Below are 11,303 nucleotides of genomic sequence, written 5' to 3' on the forward strand. Positions count from 1 at the left end.
TATGCTAACTTAGACTAGCACTCAAGCTACCTTGGTTTCATAGCATAAGCTTGGAGGATAGTCCTTCTGTTGCTCACTTGACCGCTCACGTGCGACTTTGCCGAGGTTGCTCCATTTGTTGAGGAACGGTTCTTGACTCAGATTTTAGGATAAAACCTTGCTTCTACGAAGCCCTCGCATGTCAGTAACTTTGCATATATTCTAGCTCGAAGTATTCGATCCGTCGACTGTTCTGAAAAAACACCCCGCAGGTATATTAATAGAAGTCGAAAAAAGAGTGATTGCAACATGTTTCTGTGCCTTATTCTTGTACTATCATGTCGGACATAGAAGTCTCCTCGAGCGACTCCTATGGTGAGTCCTTGTCCAACTAGTACTAACACATCAAGACTTTCGACCCGCCATTCAAAACCTTGACCACATTAGGCCTTTCATAATTGTCAGAGCTGGGATCATTCTTTTTCTCCTCCTCAAGTGCCCACTCGATTGACCTATGGGTATCATTCGTCCACGAGGCTCTCATAATAAATCCGCTGTACGCCATCTGGGCAGAGTGAGAGACGACCCAATAGTCAACACCACCGACCTTTCGATGTAGCCCAAGCCCTCCCTTAGCCCCATAAGTTGTCATGCTACCAGCCGTGTGACTCTCTTTCAAGCCGTGCAGCATAGCTAGCTTCCTCGTCTTGGGCTCCGATTCGAGGAAGGCGTTGAGTGTCTTCTCTTCGAGATTTACACCATGGGGGGAGTCCAAGATGGCTTCGTGGACATCTTGACCGTCGACTGTATGTGACCAGATAATGGCGAAGACAAAGTTGAGAATCTTTGCACCAGGCAAGAAGACTGGTGTCAGCCATTTGGGAAGTGGTTCACCTGGATGGAGGTCTGGAGTCTGCCATGACGTTGCTGAGGGGTTCAAGTTGTTGATGATCCGGATCGTTTTGAAATGATTCCAAGTCTCAATAATTTCAGCCCCTGGAGGTGTCGTGATGACGGGAATCTCCGGAGGGAATGACTTCAGTGTCGGAGGGTGTAGATGGTCTGAGTAATAGAACCCAAGAAGGATAGCGTCAAGTGGACTGTCAGAACTCAGTTGCGTGGCGCCTCCTTTATCAAAAGATGGGAGGCGCACGGCAGCAGCCTGTTCGATCTCCCGGATGACATTCTCGAGGCTCTCGAAAGTTGGAACTCCAGGGTTCTCGACCATCTTTATATGCACAAGCCACGAGCTAATGACATCCGCAGGACCCTTAAGCCATGGCTCGAAAGCCACATGGTAGAAGACTTTCCCAGTTGAAGCTTGTTCTGCTTCTGGTCTGGGAAAGGACATCAGCCAGCTGTTGTCGCCATTTAAAGAAGTCAAAATCGGCCGGAGCGGCTGAGCAAGGTCTGATAGATACTCTGTGATGGAATCTTGCTGTGTTGTTGCCATTATGTCGTTATCACCCAGGAGCTTGATAAGGAAGAAAATAAGTGGAAATAAGACCAGGTTGGGTCTCGACAGCTAAATAAGAGTCCATGACGGCATCAATCCTGGACTTATCCAGGTTCGCGTGATGCTAACCCCATCTGCTAGTCAATGCTAGCAGTAGCTTGCAATCCTTCAGGATCTACTGTACAGTGTCTTACGTGAAAATTTAACAACAATCTGCACCGTAAGGATACATTCTTTCCCGATATGACAACTAGCTACCTACACTGCGCCTAGGAGACGACTAGTCTACTATAAGCTTACCTATCTACAAGTAAAGTCATGTTTCAACTAAATAGCCTACCTCTAAGTTTACAACTTGCAACATAAGCCTTACCTGGAACCTGTTTAACTGCAGCGTTCATGACGATCACCGGAGTGGTTCACTAGTGACCCGCAAAAGGTCTAGCTGTACGGCTAAATTGACCTGATAAGACAAGTCTCAATGAGGTATAACAGAAACCCAAGCAAGGGTGGTCAGGGCAGGGGAAGCAGATCTCACCACTGAACCAAGGTGTTCGACGGCTCTGCCTGTCGCCACCTAGGAGGTATCTACGGCTTCATCAACACAGGAGCCTTCGTGCTGTACAAGATGTGTGTTCGTGTTATGTGGGTGTGTAACAAGGCCGCAACAGTGCCATTGTTGGAGTGAGACTCTCATGTGATGTCGACTGGCCAAGACAGCAAAGGCGAAGCTAAAATCTCACTCGCCATTTTTGTTGAGGCACGGAACATTGGTCTGCAGGGGCCCTGTTATCGCAAGACACATGAATGCACTAGTCCATCAAGGGCTGCTACGACTCTGGCTTGAATTGCCACTAGCATCGTTCGACGAACGTTGAGATATGTATGGGCTGGGGTGAAGAACTGGTAACGACATAGGGACGAAGAACGAGTGTACAGTACTGTACATGGGAGGCTCTCCAGGTCCAGAGATGGGGTTGATGTATTCGATGGCTTGCTGCGCTCTGCTGCATAGTGCGCCCAAGCTAGACTTTGCGGTACTGTCTGGGGGTTGAGCTGGCAGCCATTACACATCAAATGCCGAGTGAGGTCTCTCAATACAAAGGGTCGTAGGATCCTGGTGTGTCGTAAAATGAATAGACAGCGGAGGCGAGTGATGATGAGAGACAGATAGGTTCGGAAGCATTCCCTCCACTGTTGAGCTAGTTTGAGTGATCATGGTGTAGGCTCAGGGCTGTGCATGTTGCGCTGCTTAGGGCCGAGTCAGTTGCCTGAATGTCACCATCGCAGCAACCACGCCATATAGAAATAGGGGGTATTGCCGGCTTGATCCTTCTCTATACAAGGTGACAGTCGTGTTGAGTAGAGGTAACGAGCTCCCCATGCATTGCGCGTGGTGGGCTGAAATAGATAGTGTGCCAGGAAGCGATACTCTCGACTGAGCGGTCGACGGACTTTGTGTGGCAATAATCAGATTGTATCGGTCAATGGCGAGGTCTCAAGGCCGTCGTCTAGTGGAAATTTGCGGTAACCAATCCAGGAGCGGTCTACCGGGTTGCCGCCCTTGTCGTGTATTAACTTGTCAATTGCCATTGGAGTCCTTGTAGATTGATGGTGTTTTCCCATGAGAGTGGTTGTCATGGCTCCGGCGTCACGGTGTATCTTCGTCGCCCGATTGCTTTGGGATTGTTGGTGGGGAGTTTGTGGCTTCTCCAGTCCCATCGAATGTGCATTTGTGGTATTGTCTCGTGACTTGCTGTTTAGGCACCAAAAGCCAGCGCCGGGCTACCTGCAATCATCCTTCGTCCAGCTCCTTATTCCAGAAGTGTTTGACCCCAAGAGGATGATTCCTAATCTTGCGAATCAGCTTAATGCAGCGCTAGTCAAGCACTGATTGCGCTCATCAATTGACGGGACCCGACCACCACCCACGTCGACATGAAGATTATCGGAGCTCGATTGGATAGTGAGGAGACGCTGGCAGGAGGAGCGGAGTGTCGCCTGCCATTTGTATGGACGTCGGCTCGTGTACATTGTCTCGTGGGTCTTCGTAGACAACGTGGGCAAAGACGTCAAGATCTGGTCCTTTGTCGCAGTAAAATGTACTTTGGACATCCAGCTAGCGAGTACTCTGCGCGATTGAGAGGGCCGTGTCGCGTTCGAACGAGACAATAGGACCTGTGCCGCTGTGCCCCGGGCTCATTTGACCATCGCGAGACGGCGGCGGCGGTTATCTTTGCTTGCGCAGCCGATGGTCGCGTTGCTACGTTGAGCTGGGATCGATGTCCTGAAGACTCGTCGTATCATGTCATGGGCATAGACCCTCGCGGCGGTAGAGTGTAGTGAAAGACTCGTCGAAGGGAGTCAAGTTTCATAGATCGTCTCGATCGCGCGGGCAGCTGTCCTTTCGTTTGCGGTGCTGTCGGGAAGCATTTGGGGGAAACTCGGTGTCAATGTATAGGGGATCTGACTGTTACTGGCCGCCAGTAACAACGGATCGACTAGGGGAAGGCTTCGTAATGGCTGTAGGTTGTGACGGCAAAGACGCGTCAGTCAAAGCTAAGTCTGAAGGGCGAACAGAACCACCGCGATGAGGAGGCTGTATGCTAAGCAATTGCCGGCGCGACAGGGTCGGGCGCAAAAGAGTTCAGAGCGCGAGACATGCTGGTCGATACTGCCGCAGGGTCGAAATGATCAATGATGTGTGATGTGGAAAAGGTAAGATGTGGATGGGCAGTCGGAACGAAAACAGACTGTCTGCCCTGTCTGGATCAGACTCCTCAGAAATCATGATGACGTAATTATTTCCGTTGTTTGAGTTGAGAAAGCCCGTAAAACAGCATAGCTCTTTCGCCAGAAATGAAGGAAATACAATTTTCAAAGAAGGAATCGTCCTCTGCCAAGCAGCCCTTACTCAATGCTAAACTTCCAGGTCCTCGCTTCATCCATTGTGGCAGGGTGCAAGTGTTCTGTGTCCGGTAGAGTGGATCAAGCTTGGTGCCCGGGCTCGGATTGTTAGGCGTCGGCCCGCTAGCGGCCACTAAAATGTGTGCAAGCGTCCACTGTAAGTTTTGAAGTCTTCCATGAGAACAGACTTCCATACCGTCACTATTGTTATGTACACTGCGGTATGAAGATGCAGATTGCAATCAGATCAAGCAGAGCGTTTCATCCTTTCCAGTAAATGTATCAAGATAAGACGCGATGGTCGGTACTCGCTCTACTTCCCTGCCCGCAAAAATTGCTAGGCGTCTCTCACTGGGCTTATAGGCGCTGGCGAAAGCCCCCAGCGGCCCCGCCACCATCCTCCACGTCTACTCACTACAGGCATAGCCCTCGCGCATCGAAGGTTCAGGGCACCGAGATCTTATTTTCGGTCTAAGTCTCTCATGATCCTTGAAACAAAGAGGAAGGCATCGCCTCAATGTTTATCAGCAGAACGACCTTCCAACGGTCACTGAGCCTTGAACCTCCGGAGGATGTATCGCTAAGTAGCTTTGTCTCGCCTTCCCAACAGCTCAAGGGCACCTGCCATCTATTCAGTGCTCTACATCACTGGATTCTGTTCCTTTCCTCCCTATTGAATGTCGGACAGCTCTCTTCTTCTCGAAAACATCAACATCTCGCGCCAGCATCAGCCCAATCTTCAGATCACTCTTGCTTGCTGAGCTCGCTACCACATATTTCTAAACCATATCCATCACGAACTCACTGACGACTTTGCCATGTGCTATCACGACTCGTTGTCAGGAGACTATAGCAGCGCGGACCCTTGGGCTGACCCTCGAAACACTAGAGTCAGCAATTTGTTACTGGATGAGAGCCAATCTACCGTACAGCAGTTGGACCAAGAAGCGACCACCCCCAACACTCATGTCGACTCAAAGGGGCCTGTCAGGGAAAAGAGAAAGAGAAAGGATGCTGACCTATCGACTTCCGGTCCATCCACCAGCACTCATGACATGGGGTCAAATGGCTCAGGAGAAGTAGCCTAGGATGGCAACAACCCAACCACCTCGTTGCATGATGATGCCAAGCGGCCGCGTCTGGACAAACAATTTTCCCACCACGATGCCGACTCTCAAGATCACTCAGTGAACACTTCAACTCGACTCAGTACCTCACCGACCCCGAAGAAAGATTAGACCGACCCTTCGCCTCCATCGTTTCATTCAGGAAGATGCCTATCAGGAACTGAACATCCATCAACTCCGGCCAGTCCTAGTGACCAGTGCGTCACAATAGACATTTCTTCAACACTCAGACATTGATCATCCTCGGCCCACTGTTATCATGAGCTGCCGTACATTCGAGATTCAAGATCGTCTGTTTATTAAGTGTACAATATTATACTATCGAAAATGCGCACCGGTTTCGTTAATCTCGTTTCTGTCTCTCCTTCACTCTCGTCTCATAAATCGTAGCTGTCTGAACTTTAAATACGTTGACCAATCTTTGTGCCCAGATAGAATAGAAAGACAAATCCGAGCTTCTGGACAGGATGATACGCGCGGTATCGAGAATAATCCTGGGCATGCTCTTCGGCTGCAGAAATATGATCCCTAAAAGGCCTAAGTCATTAGGATAAATTACCTAAAGCCCTGGCCTAACCTTAGGTATCTATACCTGGTACTTGTCTAGGCAATTTCGTCTTTGACATCCTGGTAGCTAATCTTTCCGATACCCCGACGCCTGAGGTGGGCAGCTTTGTCCGGATTGTTCGACGCGCATGAGTGCATAGCGACATATCGATAAGATCCAGGATGCTCGGTGCCGAAGTACCAAAAACGGGTGTATTTGTCGATCCGATGATTTCGAATGTTAAATACCGATAGGGAATCAACAATACTATGGTTTTGATGTTTCGCCTAGGCGACTCTTACTGAGAAATGAAGTGGTCTGACATCTTGGACGATCGTACTACGCTGATGTGCTTCTCCAACCAACCATAAATCTCGCGTGGGCACAGTCAGCACCTTATTAACAAAGTTCGCAACCGTCGTATAAAAGACCTGAAGTAGAATTGTCGTACAAAGTTAATCTTATCAAAGACATGACAACCTCTGCTGACGACAAAGTCCGATAATCGACAAGTTCACGATACCGCGCGTACCTCTGACCGATATCATGATATCACTAGATTCTATTAGGAAAGCAAATCGTGCCTCGGCATCTCGACATCCCAACAGAAATACAATTGGGTCAAATACTTGCCAAAGCCGAGGCCGAATTCACGTAACGCGGGGTTGATGCACACCCAAAACAGCAAGGATGCGTTGATACCCCACACAATCGCCACGCGGATTTAATTCCAACGCTTGCTTTACCCCGGATTTGCTTTTGCAGCTAAGGACAGATCCAGATGGGCGAAGCTCAAGGGGTTAACTGGCGGGGACGAATAAATACCCGGTGGAGTGTCAGTGTTTCTCCTCTTGACATACTCTGTTTCTAGGAGTGCTCCTCTATCTTTTGACATACTCCGACAACATGGCGCTTCATTCACGATGGTCTGAGCCAGTCCAAAAATGCTCTCTCCAGCAGTGGATCTTTGGGTCTTGCAATGGTCCTATGGAATACGCCGATAAGGCCATTTACTTCGACGCAGACCGCCCAGACACTCACTTCCTTACCAAATCGCAGTTTAGACATCTCGCTAAACAAGTCGCTCTCGGTCTTATCAGAGAAGGTGTACAGCAAGGAAGCCGAGTTCTTGTGTTCTCAGCAAACAATGTCTACTTCCCCAGCGTGTTTCTCGGTATTTTGATGGCTGGTGGTATCTTCACTGGCGCCAATCCCTCTTTCACGCCGAGGGAGCTGGCGTATCAGCTCAAGAACTCGGAGGCTACGCACATGTTCGTTCATGCGGGACAGCTGCCTACCGCGCTACAGGCTGCCGAGGAGGTTGGGCTGGCGAAAGAGAAGATCTTTGTTTTGGATCCTTCCGTTCTCCCGCCTGTTACAGCAAGCCCAGCTCTTCCAGCTACTCGAGCTGATGGCCTGCGTCTGTGGACAGAACTGGTTGTGGATAACTATGAGCAAGCAAAGACATGGCAATGGATCGAGCCCCAAGATCCGGAGTCCGCTGGTTGCTGTTTGAACTATAGCAGCGGTACAACAGGCGTCCCCAAGGGCGTCGAGATCACTCATTCCTCATATGTCGCAAATGGCTCTGGTGTTGTCTTAATGTCCGGCCTGGAGCCCGACCCTGACCACCACAAGAACCAAAAGGGTTTGGCGTTCTTGCCTATGTACCATGCCTACGCCCAGACATACTACATTTCTATTTATCCCATGATGGGAATCCCCGCGTACATTATGCCGATGTTCGACTTCGAGAAGATGCTCCAGCATATCCAAAAGTTCGGCATCACAAGTCTGCTGTGTGTTCCTCCCATCCTGGTCTACCTGTCCAAGCATCCGCTCGTCAAAAAGTACGATCTTAGCAGCATCAACCGCGTCAGCTCTGGTGCAGCACCACTTAGCCACGAAGTCATCCGCGGCGTTGAGAAGCTGTGGCCGTCTGGAGATGTCACCGTGAAGCAAGGTTGGGGAATGACTGAGGTGACATGTACTTGCATGACGTGGGACCCCCGATCTGTTACCGACCCTGACAAGGTTGGAGAGCTCGCCCCCAATTGCTCAGCGAAGATCATGGAACTCGATGGGAAGACACAGATCACCAAGCCCAATGAGCGCGGTGAGCTTTGGGTCACAGGTCCAACATTGATGAAGGGTTACTGGAAGAACCCCGGCGCTACAAAAGACACCATCTCCGTTGACGCCGACGGCACGAGGTGGTTGAAGACAGGCGATATCGCATACGTCGATTCTTTCAAACCAGGCGCAATTTTCCACATCGTCGACCGGATCAAGGAACTCATCAAGGTCAAGGGCAACCAAGTCGCGCCCGCAGAACTAGAAGCAGTACTCCTAGACCATCCTGAGGTAGCGGACGCCGCGGTCATTGGCATTCCATACGAAGGAGATGAAGCTCCCCGTGCTTATATCGTGAAGGCTCCTGGCTCTGAGCTTACTGAGAAGAAAGTGGTAGACTGGATGGATGCTAGAGTGGCGAGGTACAAGCGTCTCAAGGGCGGTGTTTCATTTGTTGACATGATCCCCAAGAACCCAGTGAGTAACATTCAGAACTTAGGTGTATCCATGCTAACATTCGTTTTTCTAGTCTGGAAAGATCCTCAGAAGAGCACTGCGAGACAAGGCGAAGGAAGAGATGGCCGCCAACAAGACACCTTCTGCACGCCTTTAGATAGCCTCAGTCCATTAGCATATAGCTTACTTCACCAGAATTGACTTCGTTGCCAAACTGACGATGTCCTTTTGACTCATGACAATTACGGGACCGACAGTTGACAGCAAATCAGTCTCTACTCTGTAACTACACCATTCATCAACACTCGAGGTAAAGAACGTCTGAATAAAGCTATTGGCAGATAGTTATCACATCAAAGTTTATTTTTACTGAGTGCTAATAATAGATCCATCATCTCAAGCGATGCCTGTTCGTCAACTTTCCATGCAACTGCAGGGTATGTAACGCGGCGAATGAGCGACACAGAATCGCTGACTCAGCCGTGATGCATGATAGTCTGACATCATTCTCGCGTTCAAGCAGGTTCAGCCCATGATCCGAAACTTGGAAGTGGGAAATGGAAGGAATATATCAACTCGTCAGCGACCCTCACATGATGAATTGCGCAACTTCAAATGTTTGGCAATCTCATCACAATGAACATCAACATCCCGAACCTCATTAAATCTGCTGTCCCGGAGGCTGAAGGGCGCAACGTCCAGATCCTGTCAGACAACAGATCAACAAATTATCGAGACGGCAATTTTTTGTCGGGCGATTTCCCGCGCAATCCACCAAAGCTTTACATCACCGGAGAAAACGACGATTTTGACGAAGTCACGTTGAGGGAATGGCGAGATGAGGGATTCGATGTTGAGTACATCTCGATGGAGAGTTGTGAAGATGGGTATCTCAAAAAGATCAAGTCGCTAAGTAGAGAGAACATGGGCCCCTGCGAAAAGTTTGGAATTGTTGGTGAGTTGAGTTCGAGGCGAAACAGTACCAGGAAGATGCTGACGAGGAACAGCCTACGATGACGCAGCAGCGATATGTCTAGAGCACTTTCACGTTCTGGACCATAACCCAGAATTCAAGCTTGGTCTCCTCATCGCCTACTACCCAACTCGCATTCCAGACACCAATGGCAAATTTCCCAACGCCATCAGCGCTCTTGTGCACCTCGCAGCGGGTGAGGAAGTAGGCGTCGTCAAGCAGTCTCAAATGGTCGGCATCCAGGGCAAAAAGCGCGTCAGACGCACCAAGATCACCAGCGGTCTCGGTACGGGTGGAAAGTTAGATCTGGCGTACCCAAGCTATACCTATGAGGCTCAGCCAGGTTTCGCTGAGCATGATCTTGACGAGTATGATGGGGTCGCAGCCGAGTTGGCGTGGAGTCGGAGTTTGGCGGCGGCGAGAAAGGTCTTTGGTATCAATCCTGACCTTGAGGTGGTTTTGGAAAACAACTTGCAGAGTAAGCGGCGGCGCTTCGTCTTTTTATCAGCTTGGAAACGACTGACACGAGAACAGGCAAATTCTTCTCAAAGAATCTTAAGCAAGCTATGGCGACGTTCACAACACACAAGACACCTCACGTAACATACATGCCCACTCTGACAGGCGCGACGGGCGCCGAGGAATTGAAGCGCTTTTACTCCGAATCATTCACCACACCGCCCTCACTCAAGATCACACTCCTATCACGTACCATCGGAGTTGACCGCGTTGCTGACGAGATGCACGTTCAATTAAAGCACACGGAGCAAGTACCATGGTTGCTTCCTGGCGTACCACCAACAAACAAAAAGATTGAGATCATGATGGTCAGCATCGTCACAATCCGTGGAGGAAGATTATACCAGGAACATGTCTACTGGGATCAAGCGAGCGTGCTAGTCCAAGTTGGCCTGCTGGATCCCAAACTGCTACCACAGTCGGCGAAGGATTTGGGCGTCGAGAAGCTCCCTGTAGTAGGACGTCGAGCGGCAAGAAGAGTGCTCAGAAACAAAGATTTGAGCGATGATGAGGGCGAAGCTGATAATGAGTTGATTCCTGGATGGAAGAAGAACAATGATGAGAGCAGCGAGGAGGGCGTCGCTGAGCTGCCGTGACGCCGGAGGTGAATGGTAGAATCTCTTTATGTAATTTTATCTAGAACTTAGTGTTCCTTCGAAGGCGTTTTGATAATTGCGAGAATGGCGGAAAGTCTCTTCCGAAGTTTAAGCTACTGCCCGGGCAAGGTTTTCTGCATCAGGTCGGGCTCGATAGATAAACTATTTTTTTTATTTTTTGTTTTTGAGTTTTTCCGGAGCGTAAGTCCCGAGGTACGATAAATAAACAACATTAATGTTTTTAGAGAGGTAGATACCTGTCGGCCATAGTGTAGGAGCTGACCAATTGTCTTAAATTCGGATAGTCATTCCATATATGTCAATCGTTGTTACAACGTGTTAGTCCTCTCCCATGTACTTAGTTGTCCGGGCTTCCATTCACTCAATCAATCTCGATAGAAATTTCGTTGGAAAAAACCTCGTGCCTGGAAAATAATCTTCCCAGCGAACCTTTAGACCCGAAATGACTCACTGGATCGGGTAGCCTTGTGGCCCTGCCTGAATTCCTTGTATAGACCCTCCTTTTCAAACCTAGGTCCCTCATCATGCTTCCCCTTTCACTCTCTGACTTCGTTTTGTCCGCCCACCGTCATTTGCAACACTAGCTAAGTTTTCTTTTTGGAAGTCACACCTCTCAACGTGACGCCTCTCTCAACGCGTACAGGTTAAA

At 49.5% G+C, this 11,303-nt stretch overlaps 3 protein-coding genes across 3 annotated transcripts; 2 read left to right on the forward strand and 1 right to left on the reverse strand.

Moving 5' to 3' along the window:
• Positions 1–376: 376 nt before the first annotated feature.
• Positions 377–1,432, reverse strand: FIESC28_11745 (uncharacterized protein; the record flags this gene model as incomplete). Its single annotated transcript, XM_031165859.1, has 1 exon — positions 377–1,432. The coding sequence occupies one exon, from the start codon at positions 1,430–1,432 to the stop codon at positions 377–379; it is 1,056 nt and encodes a 351-aa protein (XP_031010080.1).
• A 5,490-nt stretch (positions 1,433–6,922) lies between these two features.
• On the forward strand, positions 6,923–8,702 carry FIESC28_11746 (uncharacterized protein; the record flags this gene model as incomplete). Its single annotated transcript, XM_031165860.1, has 2 exons — positions 6,923–8,566; positions 8,619–8,702. The coding sequence occupies 2 exons, from the start codon at positions 6,923–6,925 to the stop codon at positions 8,700–8,702; spliced, it is 1,728 nt and encodes a 575-aa protein (XP_031010081.1).
• A 479-nt stretch (positions 8,703–9,181) lies between these two features.
• On the forward strand, positions 9,182–10,633 carry FIESC28_11747 (uncharacterized protein; the record flags this gene model as incomplete). The annotated part of the gene is made up of 3 exons (XM_031165861.1): positions 9,182–9,500; positions 9,553–9,996; positions 10,053–10,633. 3 exons carry the CDS (start codon positions 9,182–9,184, stop codon positions 10,631–10,633), a joined length of 1,344 nt encoding a protein of 447 aa, XP_031010082.1.
• Positions 10,634–11,303: the final 670 nt, after the last annotated feature.

The sequence above is a fragment of the Fusarium coffeatum genome (assembly GCF_003316985.1).
Source record: "Fusarium coffeatum strain FIESC_28 chromosome Unknown BRIP53273_contig_486, whole genome shotgun sequence".
In the NCBI taxonomy this organism is placed as follows: Eukaryota; Fungi; Ascomycota; class Sordariomycetes; order Hypocreales; family Nectriaceae; genus Fusarium; species Fusarium coffeatum.